This window comes from Heterodontus francisci, chromosome 10, assembly GCF_036365525.1.
Source record: "Heterodontus francisci isolate sHetFra1 chromosome 10, sHetFra1.hap1, whole genome shotgun sequence".
NCBI lineage: Eukaryota > Metazoa > Chordata > Chondrichthyes > Heterodontiformes > Heterodontidae > Heterodontus > Heterodontus francisci.
The window spans coordinates 64,012,729-64,038,589 of NC_090380.1; the positions used below are offsets into that span (position 1 = coordinate 64,012,729).

The 25,861-nt window shown below is 43.0% G+C and overlaps 1 protein-coding gene across 5 annotated transcripts in view; it reads right to left on the reverse strand.

Moving 5' to 3' along the window:
* srpx (sushi-repeat containing protein X-linked) overlaps positions 1-24,056 on the reverse strand; it is a 135,859-nt gene extending 111,803 nt beyond the window's left edge. For all 5 annotated transcript variants that reach the window (XM_068039901.1, XM_068039899.1, XM_068039900.1 and 2 more), the window contains exon 1: positions 23,894-24,056. In XM_068039901.1, coding sequence (XP_067896002.1) covers positions 23,894-23,960 — 67 coding nt within the window. In that variant the 5' untranslated portion in view covers positions 23,961-24,056. The remainder of the gene's footprint in view (positions 1-23,893) is intronic.
* Between the last annotated feature and the right edge of the window lie 1,805 nt (positions 24,057-25,861).

A 25,861-nucleotide genomic window follows, 5' to 3' on the forward strand; every position in this document is an offset into this window, starting at 1 on the left:
CAAAATTTAATATAAAGAAAGTGATGTCATGTTGAGGTATGGTTTCATATAGCAAAGCCCATCATGTCAGTACATCTCTTTGAAAGAGTTATCCAATTAGCCCCACTCCCCTGCTCTTTCCCCATAATCCTACATTTTTTTCCCCTTTATAAATATATATCCAATTCCTTTTTGAAAGTTGCTATTGAATCTGCTTTCATTGCCTTTTCAAGCAGTGCATTCCAGATCATAACTCATTGTGTTAAAAAAAAATTCTCATGTCCCCTCTGGTTCTATTGCCAATTGCCTACCGTCTGCGTTCTCTGGTTAGTGAGAACCGTTCGGACCGAAGTGGGAGGAGTGCACTGTCTTTTCTAGTCCCACTACTCCGTAGGTGACAACATATATTTTAAGAGTGATTATTCAGTTAACGGTTTGGTCAATCATATACTCTACTCTTTATCCCAGAATAAAATACCGCAACCAGGTTTCTTTAATAAACAAAATTATCAGTTTATGATCAAACAAGACTTGCCCAGTAATGAAGCAAAGCATTAACACAGATTGAAATATGAAAGTTCCTTTTTTAAATTCCCCAGACGCACACCGAAAAAAAAAAATGCAGAAATTCTCTCTGCAGAGGTCCGTTACAAAAAAAATACTTTGGCCAAATACTTCCTAATTTTTGAAGGAAAAAGAAAGATACGGAAGGAAGTCAGTTGCCCCTTTTGGTCTGATGTCTGGGTAAGTGGAGACAGGTTACTGGGATCTTTTCAGGAGCAATTCATTCTGGAGATGTCAAGAAACCGTCTGGTAGGCTTTCGAGGACATGTGACATCAGGAGCTTCAGCCAACACACAATTGAATCACAGGGCTTTCCCAAACACAGGAGGAAAGAACAGCTGACACACTGGCCTTCTCAGAGTCTGTTAGAGAGGTGCAGGCAAAATGAGCTGGGGGGTTTTTCCTTGGCAGGCAAAACACCAACTGTCTTCAAAATATACTCCAACTGAACCAAAACAATATCTCAGAAGTGAAACCACAAACAGAAAGTCAACCTCCTGACCTCCATAAACCTTGGCATGTGGCTTCTCTGTAAACATCTTCCCCAGGTCACCAAGGTTTCTGTTGTTTATGGAGCTTAAAAGCACATGATTTCGAGCAAAGGTTGTTTTCAAACAACATCTCAGTGCCTTTTCAGTGAACTGTCAACAACAAAACCAGTCCAGCATTTATAAAATCTTCAGGCTTCCAATGAATCCATCTCTACAATATAAATTAGTCCTCAAAAAAACACATTTAAAAAATAAAGAAGCACCTTCATAATACAATGCTGCCAGTGGAGGATTGGTAAGTATCAACCACTTTTTACCATCTCATGAAATAGCCATTATTCACATGAAGACTGCTCTGGTATTGCATCATAGTCATATTTGTCCTCACTCTGTGCCCATTTTGTGGACTAGATAGCAATCAGGTGTGAGAGCCCTGGAAGGATATTTTCTCTCTACCCCAACCGCACCTAGGTTGCATCAACTTGGATAAAATAAAGCAATTCCACCATAATTAAATTTGGGACCTTCCTTATCTGTATGGTTCATCTCCCACACTGACCAGAAAAATTACCGAATGTTCTACTTACAGAAACATAGAAAATAGGAGTAGGCCATTCGGCCCTTCGGTGCTGCTCCGCCTTCAAAAAAGATCATGGCTGATCGTCCAATTCAGTACCCTGTTCCTGCTTTCTCCCCATATCCTTTGATCCCTTTGGCATTAATATATCTATCTCCTTTTTGAATATGCTTAATGACTTGGCCTCCATTGCCTTCTACAGTAGAGAATTCCACAGGTTCACCACCCTCTGAGTGAAGAAATTTCTCCTCATCTCAGTTCTAAATGGCATACCCCGTATCCTGAGACTGTGAACCCTGGTTCTAGACTCCCCAGCCGTCGGGAACATCCTCCCTGCATCTAGCCTATCTAGTCCTGTTAGAATTTTATAGGTTTCTGAGATCCCCTCTCATTCTTCTAAACTCTAGTGAATATAAGCCTCGTCGACCCAATCTCTCCTCATACGCCAACCCTGCCATCCAAGGAATTAGCCTAGTAAATCTTCTTTGCACTCCCTCCAAGGCAAGAACATCCTTCCTCAGATAAGGAGACCAAAACTGCATACAATACTCCAGATGTGGTCTCACCAAGGCCCTGTATAACTGCAGTAAGACATCCTTGCTTCTGTACTCAAATCCTCTTGCAATGAAGGCCAACATACCATTCACCTTGCTAATTGCTTGCTACACCTGAATGCTTGCTTTCAGCGATTGGTGTACAAGGACACCCAGGTCTTATTGCCCCTTTCCCAATCTATCACCATTCAGATAATAATCTGCCTTTCTACTTTTACAACCAAAGTGAATAACCTCACATTTATCCACGTTATACTGCATCTGCCATGCATTTGCCCACTCACCCAACTTGCCCAAATCACATCGGAGACCTTTGTATCCTCCTCACAGCTCACATTTCCCTCCCCCCCCCACCACCCCAGCCCCCCCAACTTTGTGTCAGCTGCAAACTTGGAAATGTTATATTTAGTTCCCTCACCCAAGTCATTAATATATATTGGGAATAGCTGGGGCCCAAGCATGGATATCTGCGGTACCCCACTAGTCACTGCCTGCCACCCGGAAAAAGACTCGTTTATTCCCACTCTGTTTCCTGTCTGTCAACCAATTCGCAATCCATGCCAGTATATTACCCCCAATCCCATATGCTTTAATTTTGCACACTAACCACTTATGTGGGACCTTATCAAAAGCCTTCTGAAAATCCAAATACACCATAACCCACTGGTCCTCCCTGATCTATTCTACTAGTTACACCCTCAAAAAACTCCAGTAGATTTGTTAAGCATGATTTCCCTTTGGTAAACCCATGCTGACTTTGTCCAATCCAGTTTATGCATTCTCGGTGTTCAGCTATCACATCCTTTATAATAGACGTTAGCATTTTCCCCACTACTGATGTAAGGCTAACTGGTCTGTAGTTCCCGGTTTTTTCTCTCCCTCTTTTTTGAAATAGTGGGGTTACATTCGCCACCCTCCAATCTGTCGGAACTGCTCCAGAGTCTATAGAATTTTGGAAGATGACCACCAATGCATCCACTATTTCCAAGGCCACTTCCTTTAGTACTCTGGGATATAGATTATCAGGCCCTGGGGATTTGTCAACCTTTAACCCCATTAATTTCCCTAGCACTTATTTTTTTGAGTAATACTTATTTCCTTCAGTTCCTCCTTCTCATTAGACCTTTGGTGTCCTAACATTTCTGGGAGGTTATTCGTGTCCTCCTTTGTGAAGACAGAACCAAAGTATGTGTTTAATTGTTCTGCCATTTCTTTGTTCCCCATTATAATTTCCGCCGTTTCTGACTGTAAGGGACCTACATTTGTTTTCACTAATCTTTTTCTCTTACCATATTTCTAGAAGCTTTTACAATCAGTTTCTCTGTTCCCCGCAAGTTTACTCTCATACTCTACTTTCTCCTGCTTAATCAACCTCGTTGTCCTCCTTTGCTGAATTCTAAACTGCTCCCAATCCTCAGACTTGCTGCTTTTTCTGGCAACTTTATATGCCTCTTTGGATCTAATACTATCTCTAATTTCTTTTCTAAGCCACGGTTGAGCCACCTTTCTGGTTTTATTTTTGCACAAGACAGGAATGAATAATTGTTGTAATTCATGCACACGTTCTTTAAATATTATTCATTGTCTATCCACCGTCAGCCCTCTTAGTAAAGTTCCCCAATCTACCATAGACAACTCACACTTCATACCGTCATAGTTTCCTTTATTTAGATTCAGGACCCCAGTTTCGGATTCAACTACTTCACTCTCCACCTTAAATGAAGAATTCTATAATGTTATGGTCTCTCCTCCCCAAGGGACCCCGCACAAGACTGTTAATTAATCCTTTCTCATTGCACAATACCCAGTCTAGGATAGCCTGTTCTCTAGTTGGTTCCTCAGCGTATTGGTCTAAAAAAAAATCACGTACACACTCCAGGAAATCCTCCTCCACAGTATTATTGCTAATTTGGTTTGCCCAATCTATATGTAGATTAAAATCACCCATGATTACAGTTGTACTCTTATTGCACGCGTCTCTAATTTCCTGTTTAATGCCATCCCTCACATCACTACTGTTTGGGGGCCTATAGTCAACCCCCTCCCCCCCCACCACCACCCCCAGCCCCAATGGTTTCTGCCCCTTGGTGTTTCTTAGCTCCACCCAAACAGATTCCACATCATGATTTTCCGAGCCAATACCCTTCCTCACTATTGCATTGATTTCCTCCTTTACTAACAATGCTACCCATCCTCCTTTCCCTTTTTGCCTGTCCTTCCTAAAATATTGAATACCCCTAGATGTTCAGTTCCCATCCTTGGTCACCTTGTAGCCATGTCTCCATAATCACTACTATTTCATAACCGTTAATCTCTATTTACGCTGTTAATTCATCTACCTTATTGCAAATGCTCTGCGCATTAAGACACAATGCCTTTAGACTTGTCTTTTTAACATTGTTAGTCAGCTGCTAAAATTCTTTGAATCTGCTTTACAAAATAATTATGTTTTTAATGTTAAAACATTTTTGTTTGGCTGTTTTATGGTTATCTAAATACTTACAAGCAACTGCTGAAAAATTAACATCTTACTAAGGAAATATTTTGACTGTATTCAGTTTATTCGCCACCAGAAATGTCAAATAACTAATTGTTATAAGCAAAATATTCAGACACCGATTACAAAAATGATTTAGAAGCCGAAACCTAATCCGAGAAAACATTACCTCAAAAGAAAACACAGATCAAGCTAAAAAAAAACTCAGTACATTGAAAACTTATTGGTAGGCAGCATAAACTTTAAGATTTAATTGGCTTTCTAAACTATTTAATCCAGTCAGATTATTTGAGGGGTAGATATTAGAAATTTATCTAGTAACTAAATTCTTCCATCTGCAGTAGCAATATTATATATAAATAATTTTAGTCTCTGAATATGCTACAACATTGCATACATGAGTTCAGAAATAAATACAGAATGATGCATAGTTTTTTGTATATCATTTTCATTCCTACTTCCTCTCCCAAATGTTATCCTCCACAGGAGGGGAGAGGCAGCACTCCAACCTACAGGTCCTGTTAATGCTTAGTCTGCAATCAGGTGGCTTGCTTAAGCAGTGCTGGGATGTTAATAGCCAGTTTTTTCCACTACCTCCAGACATCCCAACCAAGCAATCTGACCTAGAACAGGTAAACTCAAGAGCAACTACAATCAGTTGCGACTTGGCTTCTGCCTGCAAGAAATACTCAAGTGTTTTAGTGATTAGTTTTGGGGATACACAATACCTCGTTACTCAGTATCTTAACACCTCCTGTATACAAATTCTCAAATTTTCCTCTTAATTGGTGAATATAGTTTCATATGGTAGAAGAGTTCAAAAAGCTTCCAACTTTTCTAAAGTACTGAAAACTAAATTGAACCCTGTGCTTGAGAAACAGACTTTGGCTTAAAGCTAAAGAGCTTGACTCCAGAATCAAATATATTATCCTGTGTCTGTATAGCCACTTTAGAACAAATCATTAGTTTAGTTCCGATGTACATAAGCATAGTCCATCTTACAACTGTAGCTAAAATCAAAAATCTTACTGAGCTCTTAACACTATGGTACATGCGATGGTTTACCCTCTCCGAAAGAGCAATTCACTCAGTTCCATTCCCCTGCCTTCTCTCCGTAACCCTGCACATTCTTCCTTTTCATATAACAGTCTAATTCCCTTTTGAATGCTTCAATTGAACCTGCCTCCACCACACACTCATTCCAGACCTTAACCACTGTCTGCACAAAAAAGCTCTTCATGTCGCTTTTGCTTCTCTTACCAAATACTTTAAATCTGTGCCCTCGCATTCTCGATCCTTTCACAAGTGGGAATAGTTTCTCTCTATCTACTCTGTCCAGACCCCTCATGATTTTGAACAATTATCAAATCACCTCTCAGCCTTCTCTTCGCCAAGGAAAAGAGTCCTAACTTCTCCAATCTATCTTCATAATTGAAGTTCTTCATCCCTGGAACCATTTTCGTGAATCTTTTCTGTATTCTGTCAAACGCTCTCACGTCCTTCCTAAAGTGCGGCACCCAGAACTGGACGCAACACTCCAGCTGAGGTCGAACTAGTGTCTTATACAAGTTCAACATAACTTCCTTGCTCTTGTACTCTATGCCCCTATTAATAAAGCCCAGAATACTGTTTGCTTTATTAACCGCGCTCTCAACCTGTCCTGCCACCTTCAATGACTTATGCACATATACACCTAGTCTCTTTGCTCCTGCACCCCCTTTAGAATTATACCCTTTATTTTATATTGCCTCTCTATGTTCTTCCTACCAAAATGAATCACCTCACATTTCTCTGCATTGAACTGCATCTGCCACCTGTCTACGTCCTTTTGAAGTTCTACACTATTCTCCTCACAGTTCACAATGCTTCCAAGTTTCGTTTCATCTGCAAACTTTGAAAATGTGCCCTGTACACCAAGGTCTAGGCCATTACTATATATCAGGAAAAGCAAGAGTCCCAACACTGACCCCTGGGGAACTCCACTACAAACCTTCCTCCAGCCCAAAAAACATCCATTAACCACTACTCCGTTTTCTGTCACTCAACCAATTCCATATCCATGTTGCTACCATCCCTTTTATTCCATGAGCTATAACCTTGCTCACGGGTCTGTTGTGTGGCACTGGATCGAACGCCTTTTGAAAGTCCATGTACACCACATCAACTGCATTGCCCTCATCAACCGTCTATTACTTCCTCAAAAAACTCTAGCAAGTTAAACAGGATTTTCCCTTAAGAAATCAATGCTGGCTTTCCTTAATTAACCCACATTTGTCCCTTTGACTATTAATTTTGTCCCAAATTATTTTTTTTTTCTAGCAGTTTCTCCACCACCGAAGTTAAACTGACTGGCCTATAGTTGCTGGGCTTATCTTTACAACCTTTTCTGAACAAGGGTGTAATGTTTGTAATTCTCCAGTCCTCTGGCACCACCTGAGTCTAAGGAAGATTGAAAAATTATGGCCAGTGCCTCCGCAATTTCCACTCTCACTTCCCTCAGTATCCTTGGATGCATCTCATCCGGTCCTGGTGCTTTATCCACTTTAAGTACAGACAGCCTATCTAATACATCCTCTGTCAATTTAAACCCTTCTCGTGTCTGAATTACCTCCTCTTTCACCATTGCCTGGATGGCATCTTCTTCCTAGGTAAAGACAGATGCAAAGTATTCATTTAATTCCTCAACTATGACCTCTGCCTCCATGTGTAAATCCCCTTTTTGGTCCCGAATCGGCCCCACTCCTCCTTTTACCACCTTTTTACTATTTGTACATCTATAGAAAACTTTAGGATTTCCTTTAATGCTAGTTGCAAGTCTTTTCATATTCTTTCTTTGCTTCTCTTATTTGCTTTTTCAATTCCCCTCTGGATCTTCTATATTCAGCCTGGTTCGCAACAGTATTTTCTACGTGGAATCTGTCATAAGCACACCTTTTCTTCTTGATCTTAATCTCTACCTCTTTTGTCATCTATGGAGCTCTGGATTTGTTTACCCTACTTTTCCCCTTCGAGGGAACATACCTGGACCATGCCCAAACTATCTCTTCTTTGAAGGTAGCCCATTGTTCAGCTACTAGTTTTCCTGCCAACTTTGACTCCAATTTATTTGCCCCAGCTCCATTCTTACCCCATTGAGGTTGGTTTTTCCCCAGTTAATTATTCTTACTCTGAATTGTTCTTTGTCCTTTTCTAAAGTTAGCCTAAACCTTATGATACAACGATCACTGTCCCCTAAATGCTCTCCTACTGACACTTGATCCACTTGGCCCACCTCATTCCCAAGAACCAGGTCTAGCAGTGCCTCCTTTCTCATTGGACTAGCAACATACTGCTGTAGAAAACTTTCCTGAACACACACTCGGAAATCTTGCCCTTCACTGCCCTTTACACTTCTACTATCCCAGTTATTATGTTTGGATAATTAAAGTCCATTATAACTACCCTATAATTTTTTCGCCTCTCTAATTTCCTTGTAAATTTGTTCCTCCACATCCTTCCCACTAGCTGGTGACATACAGACAACACTGAGCAATGTAACTGCACCTTTTTTGTTCTTTAGCTCTAGCCAAGTTGGTTCTGTCCTCTAGCCCTCTGGGACATCCTTTTTCTCCAACACTGCAATGTTCTCAAATAAATACCGCCACCCCTCCCTCTTTTTTTCCTTTCCCATCTTTCCTGAACACCTTGTATCAGGAATATTTAACACCCAGTCCTGTCCTTCTTTAAGCCAGGTCTCGGTTACAGCCACAACGTCATATTTCCACATGGCAATCTGTGCCTATACCTTAAAGCCTGACTCCCCGACCCGAACCCGACTAGACCCAATTACGTGTCGGGTTTGGGGTGGGTTGAGTTTCCGAGTCCAGCATTTGGGATTGGGTCGGGTCGGGCTGGACACTGCTTCTGGGAAGTCACGGGATCAGGCTTACCCATGATTCCCCACAACTCCAGCTGCAGGAATAGCTTGGTGCCAGAACAGCTGAAGCAGATTCGGATCGGGTTGGGCGCAAAAAAAAATTAAAGGGCTCAGGCTGGGCCCGGGTCGGATTTTAATTTTATACCCGAGCCAGGCTTTACCATACCTCACCAATCTTATTAACCACACTTTGTGCATTCGCATACACGCACATTAACCCCGATTTAGACTTTATTACTTCTTCCCTTACTCTGACCCCACCTAATAACTTACAATTCTCTACTCTAGTGCTATCCATCTCCCTCAGTATTCTGTGCACTTTGGTATTCCTCTGATATTTGCTCCTGGTTCCCACACCCCTGACAAGTTACCTGTTTTGCTTCCCTCTGATCAGACCTCCCTCTCAGGTTCCCACCTCCCCTCGCCAATCTAGTTTAAACATTCCCCAACAACTCTCTCAAATCTCCCTGCGAGGATATTAGTCCTAGTCCTGCTAATATACAATCCGTCCATCTTGTACAGGTCCCACCTGCACCAAAATTGATCCCAATACCTCATAAATCCAATGCTCTCCCTCCTACACCAGTTCTCCAGCCATGTGTTCAATCATTCAATTCTCCTGTTTCTATGCTCACTGACACAAGGGACTGGTAGTAATCCTGAGATTACTGCTTTTGAGGTCCTGCTTTTTAATCTCCTTCCTAGCTCCATAAAATTTCCTTTCAGGACTTCATCCCACTTCCTACCTATGTCATTGGTGCCAACGTGGACCATGACCTCTGGCTGTTCACCCTCCCCCAGAAGAATGTCCTGTAGACGTACCGTGACATTCTTGACCCTGGTACCAGGGAGGCAACACACCATTCTGGAGTCCCCTCTATGGCTGCAGAAACACCCGTCTATTCCTCTAACGAATCCCCTATTACGACTGCTCTTCCACTCTTCTTCCTCCCCTCTTGTGCAGCTGAGCCACTTGTGGTGCCAAACCTGGCTCTGACTGCACTCCTCTGAGGAGCCACCACCCTCACCAGTATCCAAAATGGAAAAATGATCAGCAAGGGAGATCATCTCAGGGGACTCCTGCACTACTTTCCTGGTTCTCTTAGACTGCCTGGTGATCACCCATTCCCTATCTGCCTGCAAGCTCCTAACCTGCAGCGTGACCACCTCCTTAAATGTGCTATCCATGTAGTTCTCTGCCTCGCGGATGTGCCACTGACTCTAGCCGCCGCTTGAGTTCTGAAACTCGGAGCTCAAGCTTCTGCAGCTGGTGACACCTCCTGCAGATGTGTTTGTCTAGGACGCATGGCGCGTCCATGACTTCCCACATGCCACAGGCTGTGCATTCCACTCGGCCGAACTGTCTGGCCATACCTTAACTTTACAGACTATTTATTGTAAAATTAGATTAGCTTACCAGTTACTCACCAACCAGCTCCTTCCACTGCACCAAAGCAAGAACCAAACACTGGAGGGTGAAAAAAAGCATGAAAAAAAAGCACCTTCACCGAACCCTCCGCCTCTCCACTCAAACTCCTATCTCCACACTCAGTTTACAATCTGCACTCTGTTTGCAGGTTGCACCCAGATCTCTGTATTTATATTTTTTGAATCTGAAAATACAACAACCAGAATGAACTGGTTAGCTACTTAACTAACCAGCTACTCTGCAGTAAAGTCCATTAATCCCTGCCAAAGACAGGCAGAAACTTACTTTACTTTCTTAACCCTTCCAGATTGCAAAGATTTACTGCTGTACATCAGCAGCATGTACAAATAATTAGATACAAGATTACGAATGAATAATTGGCAATTTTTTTCAGCCATGATACTTATCTGCCGAAGTGTCAATTCTCCTACTTTCCCGGTTGTCTAATGACTGGACATGTGTATATTATCACATTGCTGTATGTGGGAGCTTGCCATGTGCCTAATTGGCTGCCACGTTCCCTGTATTACAACAGCAACTACACTTCAAAATGTACTTCATTGGCTGTAAAGTACTTTGGGACAACTTGAGGTCATGAAAGGCATTATATAAATGCAAGTCTTTTTTTTGAGAATAAAACAACTTACTTTAGTCATTTCAAGATCTCATTGTATAAACTGAACCATACTTATTTAGTCCTTTTTTCAAATTGAGGAACTTACAATTAAAGGTCTTTAGTGTAATGCACTATCAAAAGTGAAAAAACAAATTGTATTTATAATAGTCATAGAGTCGTACAGCATAGAAACAGGCCCTTCGGCCCACCACGTCCATGCCGACCATAATGCCTATCTATACTAATCCCACCTGCCTACATTAATTCCATATCCCTCTGTGCCTTGCTCATTCAAGTACCTGTCCAGATGCCTCTTAACTGTCGCTACTGTTCCTGCCTCCACCACCTCCTCAGGCAGCTCATTCCAGATACCCACTATTCTTTGTGTGAAAAATTTACCCCTTTGAACCCCCTCTGTCTCACCTTAAATCTATGCCCTCTAGTTTTAGTCACCCCTACCATGGGAAACAGACTCTGCCTATCTACCCTATCTATGCCTCTCATAATTTTATATACCTCTATTATGTCCCCTCTCAACCTCCTTCGCTCCAGGGAAAACAGACCCAGCCTATCCAATCTCTCTTTATAACTCAAGCTCTCCAAACCAGGCAACATCCTTGTGAATCTTTTCTGCACCCTCTCTAGCTTAATCACACCTTTCTTGTAGTGCGGCGACACAGTACTCCAAATGCGGCCTAACCAACGTTATGTACAACTGTAACATGACGTCCCAACTCTTGTACTCAATGCCTCGGCCGATGAAGGCAAGCATGCCATACGCCTTCTTCATCACCCTGTCTACCTGTGTTGCCACTTTCAGGGAACTATATACTTGCATCCCAAGGTCTCTCTGCTCAACAACACTCCCCAGGGCCCTGCCATTCACGGTATATGTCCTGCCCTGGTTTAACTTCCCAAAATGCATCACTTCACACTTGTCTGCCTTAAATTCCATTTGCCACTCCCTTGCCCACTTTCCCAGTTGATCTATATCCTGTTGTAACCTTAGACAACCTTCTTCACTGTCCACTATACCGCCAATTTTGGTGTCATCTGCAAACTTACTAATCATGCCCTTTACATTCACATCCAAGTCATTAATATATATGACAAACAGAGGGCCCAGCACCGATCCCTGCAGCACACCAGTGGTCACTGTCCTCCAATCTGAAAAACAACCCTCCACTACCACCCTCTGCCTCCTATCACCAAGCCAATTTTGTATCCAATTTGCTAGCTCACCCTGGATTCCATGTGTTTGGACCTTCTGGACCAGCCTACCATGCAGGACCTTGTCAAAGGCCTTGCTAAAGTCCATGTAGACAACGCCCATCGCCCTGCCCTAGTCTATCCTCTTGGTCACCTCCTCGAAAAACTCAAATTTGTGAGTCATGATTTCCCACACACAAAGCCATGCTGACTATCCCTAATCAGACCATGCCTTTCCAGATGCATATAAATCCTGTCTCTCAGAATCCCTTCCAATAACTTTCCCACCACTTATGTAAGGCACTCCGGCCTGTAGTTCCCTGGTTTATCCCTGCTGCCCTGCTTAAATAAAGGCACAACATTAGCTATCCTCCAGTCTTCCAGTATCTCACCAGTGGCTAACAATGATACAAAGATCTCTGCCAGAGCCCCAGCAATCTCCTCCCTTGCTTTCCATAGCATCCTAGGATACACCTGGTCAGGTCCTGGGGATTTATCCACCTTAATGCACTTCAAAACCTCCAACACCTCCTCCTTTGTAATGTTGATATGCTCCGGGATATCGGTGTTCCCTCCCTTGAACTCACTAGCTTCCATGACCTTCTCCACGGTAAATACAGACGAGAAATATTCATTTAAGACCTCGCCCATTTCCCGTGGCTCCACACATAGATTGCCACACTGATCCTTAAGGGGATCTACTCTCTCCCTAGCTACCCTTTTACTCTTAATATACTTATAGAATCTTTTAGGATTCTCCTTTATCTTATCTGCCAGGGAAATCTCATGGCCCCTTTTCACCCTCCTAATTTCCTTCTTTAATATAGTCCTACATCCCCTATACTCCTCGAGGGACTCGCTCGATCCCAGTTGCCTATACCTGACATATGCCTCCTTCTTTGTCCTGACCAGACCCTCAATATCCCTCGTCAACCAAGGTTCCCTAAACTTGCCAACCTTGCCCTTCCATCTAACAGGAACCTGCCGGCCCTGAACTCTTCCCATTTCACTTTTAAAAGCCTCCCACTTGCCAGATGTCCCTTTACCTGTAAACAGCCTCTCCCAATCAACTTTTGAGAGTTCCTGTCTGATGCCATCAAAATTAACCTTCCCCCAATTTAGGACTTCAACCTGAGGACCAGTCCTATCCTTTTCCATAACTATCTTGAAGCCAAAAGAGTTATGGTCACTGGTCCCAAAGTGCTCCCCCACTGACACAACCACCTGCCCAGCCTCATTTCCTAAGAGGAGGTCGAGTGCAGCTCCTTCTCTAGTAGGGCCATCCACATACTGCTTCAGAAAACTATCCTGGACACACTTAAATTCTTCACCATCTGATCCCTTAGCACTATGGCAGTCCCAGTCAATATTAGGGAAGTTAAAATCCCCTACGATTACAACCCTGTAATTCCAACACCTATCTGTGATTTCCCTACATATATGCTCCTCCACTTCCCTCTGACTATTGGGGGGCCTATAGTATAATCCCAAAGTGATCACCCCTTTCTTATTTCTAAGTTCTACCCATATGGCCTCACTGGACATTCCCCCTGGGATATCCTCTTTAAGTACTGCCGTGATGTCCTCCCTAATCAATAGTGCAACTCCCCCTCCTTTAACATAAAGAACATCCCAAGGCACTTCAGATAGGCATAAGGAAAAATGATCACTGAGCCAGGAAGGCAGGAGGAGTGATGGCCAAAAGCATGGTCGTACAGAAGCAGTAGATCAAATGGAGTGGTTTTATTCTAGGATTCAGTATGTGCAATGAACAGATTGATTCTCTTGGAAACCATATCAAATTCTGAAAAGAGTTCCTGCAAGACAGAAAATAGATTGAGAAAATCCAAGTTGTTTAACATGGGATTCTGCCAGAATGTTTAAAATAAAAATATTTCTGATCAACTTGATAATACCGATTATTATGAAAATGACAGACTCCATAGCCAACACCAGATTGGCAAGTAAAAACAAAAACTGCTTGACATATACAATAGGTCAGTCACCATCTGAAAGAGAATGATAAAGAATCCAATGAAGAGTTTTCCAAGTTCTTGCACTTTTTTGTATGACACGGAGTTTGATTTTTTTTTTACAAAAACAAGGAGAATTGCACAATTTAAGTTGAGAAGACTGTCAGTCAGCAGTAAAGATGCTGGAACAGTTCTGGTGGCACTTGAGAATTTCATCAAAAAGTCTTAAACTTACAGGTTTTGGTCACTCAGGAACTCTGACTATATGATGTGTATTACTGCTGCTTGCTAACATTTGCCAATGCTGTAAATCCTGGTGGTAATTGTAAAGTTCAAACACTTATATACTCGATCTGTCCCTGCAAAATCGTTTTTTTTAATTTGTGAAAAATAGCCATTTTCACAAAAAATATATATTTCATATGGAATTTATGATGCAGTTTGTGACAAATATCTAACAAATGGCAATCTTTCCCCATCCATGATCTTTGAATATAGTTGAATTTAAGGTTACACATAGCACTAAAACTCCTTACGTCCATTCCCATGACACTGAAGTGCGAAATAAAGGGCAAACAGCAGATTTTGGGAGGAATGAAGAAAGCAGAAACTGGTGGTGAGAAGACAGAAGTGAGAGTTGAGTGACCAAGGCTGAGCATAGGAACATAAGAAATAAAAGGAGTAGGCCATACATCCATCATCCATACATTGAGTCTGCTCCATCATTCCATAATATTATGGCAGATCTGATCTTGGCCTCAAATGCACTTTTCTGCCTGTTCCCTTGTAGTTCAAATATCTGTCTAGCTCAGCCTTGAACATATTCAATGACTCAGCCTCCACTCTCCCTGGGATAGAGAATTCCAAAGATTCACTACGCTCAGAGAAGCAATTCCTCATTTCCATCCTAAATGGGTGACTACTTATTCTGAAACTATGCCTCCTAGTTCCAGATTTCCCCAATAAGGGAAGACATCCTTTCAGCATCTACCCTGTCAATCCCCCTCAGAAGCTTATATATTTCAATAAGATCACCTCTAATTTTTCTAAATTATAGTAAGTATAGGCCCAACCTGCTCAACCTCTTCATCCCAGGAATCAATCTAGTGAACTTCTCTGAACTGCTTCAAATGCAAGTATATCCCTCCTTAGATAATGGAGACCAAAACTGTACACAGTACTCTAGCAGTGGTCTCACCAACATCTAGGACAATTATAGCAAGACTTCCCTATTTTTATACCCCATTCCCCTCGCAAATGAAGGCCAACAATCCATTTGCCTTCCTAATTACTTGCTGTACCTGCAAGCTAACCTTTTATGTAGTTCCCCTTAGTTGAAGGGTCAGTTACGAGGGGTCACAAGTTTAAGGTGAGGGGCGGGAGGTTTAAGAGGGATTTGAGGAAGAACTTCTTTACCCAGAGGGTGGTGACGGTCTGGAATGCCCTGCCTGGGAGGGTGGTAGATGCAGGTTGCCTCACATCCTTTAAAAAGTACCTGGGTGAGCACTTGGCACGTCATAACATTCAAGGCGATGGGCCAAGTGCTAGCAAATGGGATTAGGTAGACAGGTCAGGTGTCTTTAATACATCGGTGCAGACTCGATGGGCCGAAGGGCCTCTTCTGCACTGTATTATTCTGTGATAGTGAGGTACCACAATGATCAGTACTTGGCCCCAACTATTCACAAATATATATCAATGATTTGGATGTGGGGACCAAATGTAATATTTCCAAGTTCACAGATAACACAAAACTAGGTAGGAATGTGTGATTAGATTAGATTATGATTAGAGATACAGCACTGAAACAGGCCCTTCCGCCCACCGAGTCTGTGCCGAACATCAACCACCCATTCATACTAATCCTACACTAATCCCATATTCCTACCAAACATCCCCACCTGTCCCTATATTTCCCTACCACCTACCTATACTAGTGACAATTTATAATGGCCAATTTACCTATCAACCTGCAAGTCTTTTGGCTTGTGGGAAATAACCGGAGCACCCGGAGAAAACCCACGCAGACACAGGGAGAACTTGCAAACTCCACACAGGCAGTACCCGGAATCGAACCCGGGTCCCTGGAGCTGTGAGGCTGCGGTGCTAACCACTGCGCCACTGTGCCACACTGTGTTGTGAGGAAGATGCAAAGCGGCTTCAAGGGGATTTGGACAGACTTAGTAAGCGGGCAAGAACATGGCAGATGGAATATAATGTGGAAAAATATGAGATTATCCACTTTGGTAGGAGGAATAGATGTGCAGAGTATTTCTTAAACGGTAAGAGATTAGAAAGTGTAGATGTACAAAAGGGACCTGGGTGTCCTCATCAATAAGTCACTGAAAGCAAACATACAGGTGCAGCAAGCAATTAGGAAGGCGAATGGTATGTTAGCCTTTAATCACAATAGGCTTTGAGTACAAGAGTAGTAAAGTCTTGCTTCAATTATATGGAGTCATAGAGAGATACAGCACTGAAACAGGCCCTTCGGCCCACCGAGTCCGTGACGACCATCCACCACCCATTTATACCAATCCTACATTAATCCCATTTTCGCTCTCACATCCCCACCTTCCCTCAATTCTCCTACCACCTACCTACACTAGGGGCAATTTTTACAATGGCCAATTTACCTATCAACCCGCAAGTCTTTGGCATGTGGGAGGAAACCGGAGCACCCGGAGGAAACCCACGCGGTCACAGGGAGAACTTGCAAACTCCGCACAGGCAGTACCCAGAACCGAACCCGGGTCGCTAGAGCTGTGAGGCTGCAGTGCTAACCACTGCGCCGCCCAGTATCGAACCTGGGTTAGACTGCACTTGCAGTACAGTGTGCAGTTTTGGTCCCTTTACCTTAGGAAGGATATTATTGCCATAGAGAGAGCGCAACGAAGGTTCACCAGACTTGTTCCTGGGATGGCGGGACTGTCCTATGAAGAGAGATTGGGGAAACTGGGCCTGTATTCTCGAGTTTCGAAGAATGAGAGGTGATTTCATTAAAACCTACAAAATAATTAAAGGGACAGACAGGGTAGATGCAGGTAAGATGTTTCCCCTGGTTGGGGAGTCTAGAACCAGGAGACACAATTTGAAGATAAGGGGGAAGCCACTTAGGACAGAGATGAAGAGGATTTTTTTTTTAGTCAGTGGGTTGTGCAAGTTCAGTCATGGAGTATTTTTAAAGCAGAGACTGACAGATTTCTAAATACCAATGACATAACGGGATATGGGGATAATGTGGGAAAAGGGCATTGAAATGGATGATCAGCCATGATTGTATTGATGCAGGCTGAATGGCCTACTCCTATATTCCTATGAAAAGGCCTTATGGGACACATGACTCAAGATAATAGAATTGAATGCAGACAGAAAACCGCACATGGAAGTTAAAGCTAAGATAGTGAACTATGTATGGGAAGACCAGAAAAGAACAGAGAGAATGGGTGGACGGCTGCAGAAGCTGGTCAGGTGCCGCAGACATTTCTTGAGGCCAGCCTGCTTGTGACAACTGATTGATTTGATGCAGAAGCATTGTGTATTAGGCCATATCACATTCATTGTGTTTGTACATTTTTTGTTCATGAAATTAAGGTTACAGTCCAGTCTTGGTGTAATGTTGGTAATGTGAAGAATTGAACACAAATTGTTGTGATGGAAACATAGAAAATAGGAGTAGGTCATTTGGCCCTTCAATACGATCATGGCTGATAGTCCAAACCTGTTCCCGCTTTCTCCCGAAGAACTATATCTAACTCTTTCTTGAATATATTTAATGATTTGACCTCTACTGCTTTCTGTGGTAGAGAATTCCACAGGTTCACCACTCTCTGGGTGAAGAAATCCCTCCTCATCTCAGTCTTAAATGGCTTACCCCTTATCTTTAGATTGCCCTGCCCCGCCATCAGGAACATCCTTCCTGCATCTAGTCTGTCCAGCTCTGTTAGAATTTTGTAGGTTTCTATGAGATCCCCTCTCATTCTTCTAAACTCTAGCGAATACAAGCGAATATTACTGAGACATGAAGGACAGAGTGTTCTTAGAGCATGTTAGCACCTTTGATCCCTCTCTTAGTGTGCTCCAATAGGAAATTAAGGAGGATCAAGATGTGAACTTAATTAAACAAGAGCTGGGGTGGCAAACAACGATCACTCTAAGGTGCGCGCATGCATGGCCACACAGCAATTTGGAATGTACAGCACATTGTAATAAAAAAAAAACACTCAACAGGGATCTCAAACGGAGGACGGGGCTAAGCATCCAACCCCAAGAGCAAAAGCCCAAATGGCTGGAGAGAGAGCAGAAAAAAGTGCAGCTGTCATTGGAGGAGCAACAAGCACAGGAGAGAGGGGAACATTGATTGAAGAAGCAAGTGCGGGAGAGAATCAGCGATCGGAAGAGCAACGAATACACGGGGGGGGGGGGGGGGGAGGGGAGGGAAATCTGTGACTGGAGGAGCTGAGAGCTGGAGCGGGAGCGGGAGGGGGAGGTATGGCTGGAAGGGACTAGCACACTACAAGAAGGGTGGAGGTCAGGAGCCAGATAAGGCCTCAGGGCCCCAGGAGCGTCTGAGCTTCAGAAGGTGAAGGCTTCCGAATTCATTGGTCAAAGACTATGAGAGGGGGAAGAAACTCAAAATCCTTCAGTAGACTGCTCGCCTGTGAGGGAAGGGGCTGCACAGGCCGAAAGTCTGGTTGCCAGCTCTGGATTAGAGTAAAATGAGGGAGTGCTCCCCATTCAGCAGCTCTCAACAGGCCAACACGCAATCTGGAGCCGAATGCCCCAGAAAGGCTCACGGCACTGCAGGTCACAAACCCAAAGGGAATGGTCCATTTTGGCCAGATAAAAACACAGTGATGGTGCTCAATATCTAATTTCAGTGAACACCTAATGCTTCTGATGGGCAGGTTTATGATGCCGATTGGGTTATTGATCATATAGTGGCATAACCTGCAGGGCTATGACCGGAATGCTGGAAGGTGGGATTAGGCTGGGTGGCTCATTTTTCGGCCGGCACAGACAGTATGGGCCAGATGGCCTCTTTCTGTGCCGTAAACTTGCTCTGATGGAGCATGGCCAATGAACACATCTAACTTTAGCATTGGCTGAACCACATACACCAGCCTGGAAATCACACTTTAATTGAAGCTGTCTATGTTAATTTATAAAGGGACCAGATTATGAGAGTTTGATTTCATTGTTTGGTGAGATTAATGGATTTCTCAGGTTGTTTAAGATCCAAGCCCAGTCTTCCAAGTTGTCTGCGTCCTCCCCGCTACTTTCGCATTTCATCTACTCTTCTGAAAGTGAGAGCTCCTCTTTCCCAACACAAGAGCGAACAGTCCATGAGGAGAGGGAAAACGGGGGAGCGCTGAGGAAGGGAGAGTGAAAAACGGGATGTGTTATGAAGAGAGAATGGGACCAGTGAGGATAAATGGATTGGAAATAATAGAGTAGAAGTATAACATGACCTGTTACAGGAGGAGGAGGGGTGGATTGGGACCAGTTTTTTTTTAATTTCCAAAATATACTTTATTCATAAAAATCTGTGAAAAATACATTCCCAAACAGTTTAAAGCAGCATCAAGTCAAAAAATACAAACAGTGCAAAGGTGATCAATTTCCTTCCATACAATCATGAGTTGCCTCACAACCCTTCCATTTCATTGTCATGCCAATTACATTTTAACATTTACAGCACACAAAATTTTCCCGATACAGTTCGAGGGGTTTCCCATGGATCCAGCCCCTCAGTTCAGCTTGGTGGGGGGACCTTATACTGTGGTCTTTCCCCATTGAGCCTTTGCTGCGGCTGCCCCAAGCTTTAGTGCGTCCCTCAGCACGTAGTGGATTGGGACCAGTGAGAGGTGGAGCTTGAATGGTGTCTTCGAGGAGAGGGAGAATAGAACCAGTAAAAGAAGGAACCAGTGGGAGAATGTTCCCTTTAAGGTAAGCAGCAATCTGGAATGTACAGTTCAGTGACTTTTAAAATGCATGCTTCCATAGATTAAAAAAGTAATAGGAGCTTGTAGCCCATACAGGAAAAAGAAAATTGGTGGAAAATACTAGTGACAAATTGACCAAGTTGATGTTGAGAAACAAGCCAGATGTGAATGTGCAGAGCCTATACAAACCACTTAAACATTGCCTGATGTAGTTTCCAGTCAACATACTGTACTACCGTGGAACTGTTCAAGCGAAACAATGCTTGATCCTCGCCGAAGTTTGAGTGACAAGCTACGAATGAATAAAGCCCTATATTATGCAGGTAACATTTACAGACTATTTTCTACCACTAAATGCAGAAATTAAAACTACCAAACAAATCTGAGCATTTCGTATTGCTCAACTCATTCAAAAAATACTTTGGATTTTTTTTAAACAAAGCTTAAACACAAATGATGATCCACAGCAAGCATATATTTATTTAAAACTCTGGATACTTTTGAAGTCAAAAGGTGTATTTCAAAATGAGCAAGGTGTAGGTTTGGCACTGGAAAATCCAGGTAGCGAAATGAAAATACTATACTGCATCTTTCAAACTGTTCTGATTTGGGTTCAGGGAGTATTTCCAAAAGGATTGTAGAGCTTGGATGTGTATTGCAGAAAATACTTCTTTGCATTTGACAATAAAACAGTCACACTGATAGCCTGCTCATGCTCTAAACATTCAGATTTTACTCCTAACCCTGTAAAAGTGAAAATACAATCCCTCTCTGTAGTGTTATGGGTATCCAACAAATTACTGTAAAGTCTTAAACTTTCTATTACAACTGGAGACTATTTCCAAGTTGAAGTCACATTGGATATTAAAATCAAATTATAGACAGATTGCACTTCTTAATATGCTACGAACACTGGGTGTTGAGTAGCAACAAAGTGTTTAGTAGCTAACCTTTGCCATGTTCCATTCTTCAAAAAGGGAATTCTTAGGAGAGAGGTTAGGGTATCTGCTGCCACTAAACACTATAAACTTATTTTTGAATCATTTAAAGTGCTCAACAGGTCCACTAGGCAGGAGTGTTTTTTCCCCCCAAAAGTAAATGTTATTCGTTGACTGAACAACTATATAAAAACATTGATCGGTCAGGTTTGAATGGAATGTTTGGAGCATGTGTGGCCGTGGTAGCAGATTCTAAGCTAGCTTTCTCTGCATAGGTAGTCAGAACGAGGAACAGCCTAGATAGAGGAAATTGCTGTCTTAACGAGGTGTATTTATACTGAATATCTTTGTGCATTGTTGCAAGGATGCATCATAATATACATTGTTACACACATATACAGTTTTGGATTCCATCGTGTTACAAAGCTGTAACATATTCCCTTGCATCATACAGTGAAAGAAAACCTGATATCGCACAATAATTACAACACAGGATAGTATTTCAGCTCAAATCATGATCATAGGACCTGCTGCCTGTCCCAACTTGCCACTGGCAGCAACACAAAATACTATATAAAATTAAACAAAACTACTTGCATATTAGAAGGAAAAGTTTGAAGTGTGCTATGTATAACATTTAATCATAGATGTGGGTGATTCTGGCAAGGACATACATACCTTGTTGCCCTGAACTGATTGCCTCATTAACACCCACTTTTGCCTTGCACGATCATCCCTTTTGTCATTTAAGTCACTCGTGCCTTCCATCCCATCACCTTCTCTTTTGTTCTTTCCGCCCCTCTCTGCTTTCCATGCCTTTAAAATTGCTAAAAGCCAGTTATGTCTAATATTTTCCAGTCTGTTGAAAGGTCACAGACATGAAATGTTAACTCCTTTTCTCACACCACAGATACTGCCTGCCCGGCTGACTATTTACAATATTTTTTGTTCATGTTTTGGATTTCCAGCATTCAATGTATTTTTCCCTTTGGCGGTGTATATCCATTAGCATGGTGCGGAACACAAAAGTCCGAGTGTATCAGGCCTGTGTCCTCAGTACCTTGCTCTATGGCAGCGAGGCCTGGACAACGTATGTCAGCCAAGAGCGACGTCTCAATTCATTCCATCTTCGCTGCCTCCGGAGAATACTTGGCATCAGGTGGCAGGACCGTATCTCCAACACAGAAGTCCTCGAGGCGGCCAACATCCCCAGCTTATACACACTACTGAGTCAGCGGCGCTTGAGATGGCTTGGCCATGTGAGCCGCATGGAAGATGGCAGGATCCCCAAAGACACATTGTACAGCGAGCTCGCCACTGGTATCAGACCCACCGGCCGTCCATGTCTCCGCTTTAAAGACGTCTGCAAACGTGACATGAAATCCTGTGACATTGATCACAAGTCGTGGGAGTCAGTTGCCAGCGATCGCCAGAGCTGGCGGGCAGCCATGAAGACGGGGCTAAAGTGTGGCGAGTCGAAGAGACTTAGTAGTTGGCAGGAAAAAAGACAGAGGCGCAAGGGGAGAGCCAACTGTGTAACAGCCCCGACAAACAAATTTCTCTGCAGCACCTGTGGAAGAGTCTGTCACTCTAGAATTGGCCTTTATAGCCACTCCAGGCGCTGCTTCACAAACCACTGACCACCTCCAGGCGCTTATCCATTGGCCTCCTTATCTCGAGAGACAAAGAGAAGGAACTTAGAGGAAAACATGTAGGTGATGATGTTCCCATATGTTGCTGCTCTTTCACTTTTGGGGCTGAGGGTTACTGTCAAAGTAAGCTTTGCGAGTTGCTGCAGTGCATCTTGTAAATAGTTTATGCTGAAGCCATACTGTGCTGGTGGTGAGACAGATATTGAGCTTAGTGGCAAGTGAACAATCATCACTACTCCAGTCTAGGCTTTACATGCAACACAGTCAGGATGCTAGCATTGCATACAAGAATGATGCACTTGCAAGTTATGTAGCAGCAATAACTTGCAGTAACAAACATTCCAAGATTAGGAGAGGTGACCAAAAGTTTAGTCAAAAAGGTGAGTTTGAAGCAAAGAAGAAAAGTTGAGAGAGTTCCAGAGAGTGTGGCCAAGGTGGCTGAAGGTTCTACCAGCAATGGTGAAGGTGGAAGGAAGGGAGGGTGGTTTTTCCCAAGGCCCGAGTCCAAACACACAAAAAAAAAGTACAGAAGAGAATTCAATGCTAGAGATTGCAATGGCCAGATAAGCCCATGACTATGGACGATTTTATGATGAGGCTGAGAATTTTAAATTCAATGTATTTTGGGGGTGGGGAGAGACATGGAGCAAGGGTGGGCAAACAGAACCTAGTACAAGATCTAAACTATGACAAACAGCGAGTGGAATTTTTTCCCAGGAGCAATGGCCACTGAAAAAAAAATTCCTGTACATCTTAGTGAAACAAATCCTTGGTGTCTAAGTATGTTTCCCCCCAATTCAATCGGTCTTCACTCAACATTTCTAGATTACATCGCTGGGCGACAAATGGAAAAACTACAATTATATAAATTTAACTATTTGTATATAAACGATGATTTGATCCGAGCTATAATTTCCCTACAGTAGGTGCCTCTAACTGTTGTTGTACTGCCCTGAAGTACCTCTTTATGCGCGGTAACAATGCCACGCGCCAGTCGCTAATTGCGGAGCGGGACTGGCCCCGAGCTCACAATCAACACAAGAAAATGCCATTTAGTCCGGATCAGAGTCTGAGGTAAATGCTACACATAATTCACAAACTCTGCTCTTTCCAGAATTCACCATAAATTTCTGTCAACTTTCTCAAAATCAAGTACTAAATGTATTCGGGGGGGGGGGTTCTGTCCAACAAATCAAGGCGAGGAAACCTTCCAACGAGCAACAGTTTTTCAAAGTCATTCGCCCAATCCCCATCTCCTCCCTCCCAGCGGAAAACCAGGACGCTTCAACAAAAGTGACATTTTAAGTTTACTAGCCTTAAAGTAGTCGGGGTTTTAAGTTTTTTTCCCCCCCTCTTCAAATCGTCCTAACCCTCAAAAACATCTACAAATCAGCCTTGGAAACACAATCCAACCCCACTTTTCTGCAAGAAGCAGTTCCGCGCGCCAACGATGAATTACTAAAGACCGACCTTGTCCTCAAAAATACACAAGAAACAGAATTTTGCAACAGAAAACGCATCTGCAACACACAAAAAGCTGGACTCACACATACCTCCGTATGTCTCCACTGTAAAGATGTAGAAAGAAGACAGGAAAATGCATTTGATAAAAATGTCCATTCTGAGCTCTGATAATTCCCCGTCAGCATATCAGAAAAAAAAATTACATTAAACTACTCCAAGTAAACACCGCCTTTACCGGAAACCACTTCCCCAGGCCAGTCCCAAACTACCTGATCACAGCCAACAATCTGCAGCTGTTGTGCCCAGCTGATCAAAGCTCCACACGGTAAGCAATAGCCAGTGAGTGGGCATTAACTAGATACGAACGTAACTGCGAGAATACCATGAATGACAAAACTTGTTTGGAATACGTTTCTGTATTTTAAAAAGGAATATAAACGTTATATTGGAAGGGTTCAATTTAATACAGAAAATAACAATGGGAGGAATAGAACAGCAATTTTAAAAATTAATAGCTGAAGTTCGAATTGCTTTAGTTTATATATACACATAAAAGTAAGGACAATTTATTTTTCTAATTTTTAGAAGCAAATTGTTTGCGTTAATAGCTTTCTTACCAACACAAACATCTCGTTGAAAATTTATGAACCTCGCCACAGGAAATTACTTGGACCAATAATTTTGCTACCTTTTTATCCACATCTTTTGACTATGACTAAAACATTGACACCAACACGAGCCGCCACCAAAAAAAGATAATTGTAAATTGCTTTTAGACATTTTAACAGAATTATGGAAAAGGAGGACAGAACAGGAGTTAGAGTTCTCAGCAGGTCTGGCAGCATCTGTGGAAAGAGAAGCAGAGTTAACGTTTCGGGTCAGTGACCCTTCTTCGGAACTGACAAATATTAGAAAAGTCACAGATTATAAACAAGTGAGGTGGGGGTTGGGCAAGAGATAACAAAGGAGAAGGTGCAGATTGGACCAGGCCACATAGCTGACCAAAAGGTCACGGAGCAAAGGCAAACAATATGTTAATGGTGTTTTGAAAGACAAAGCATTAGTACAGATTAGGTGTGAATATACTGAATATAGAACATCAGCAAGTGCAAACCTGAAGAAAAACAACCTGAAAAAAACAGTGGGTAAGCAAACTGAACAAACTAAGATGAAATGAAATAAATGCAAAAAATGTAAAAAGGAATGCAAAAAAAAGGAAGAAAAAATAACTAAAAATGACTAAAAATGAAAGTAAAGTGGGGGGCTGTCATGCTCTGAAATTATTGAACTCAATGTTCAGTCCGGCAGGCTGAAGTGTGCCTAATCGGTAGATGAGATGCTGTTCCTCGAGCTTGCGTTGATGTTCACTGGAACACTGCAGCAATCCCAGGACAGAGATGTGAGCATGAGAGCAGGGGGGAGTGTTGAAATGGCAAGCAACCGGAAGCTCAGGGTCCTGCTTGCGGACTGAGCGGAGATGTTCCGCAAAGCGGTCACCCAGTCTGCGCTTGGTCTCCCCAATGTAGAGGAGACCACACTGTGAGCAGCGAATACAGTATACTACATTGAAAGAAGTACAAGTAAATCGCTGCTTCACCTGAAAGGAGTGTTTGGGGCCTGGGATAGTGAGGAGAGAGGAGGTAAATGGGCAGGTATTACACCTCCTGCGATTGCAAGGGAAGGTGCCCTGGGACGGGGACGAGGTGGTGGGGGTAATGGAGGAGTGGACCAGGGTGTCGCGGAGGGAACGATCCCTTCGGAATGCTGACAGGGGAAGGGAGGGGAAGATGCGACTGGTAGTGGCATCACGCTGGAGGTGGCGAAAATGGCAGAGGATGATCCTTTGGATATGGAGGCTGGTGGGATGAAAAGTGAGGACAAGGGGAACCCTGTCACGGTTCTGGGAGGGAGGGGAAGGGGTGAGGGTAGAGGTGCGGGGAATGGGTCGGACACGGTTGAGGGCCCTGTCAACCACAGTGGGGGGAAATCCTCGGTTGAGGAAAAAGGAGGTCATATCAGAAGCACCGTCATGGAAGGTAGCATCATCAGAGCAGATG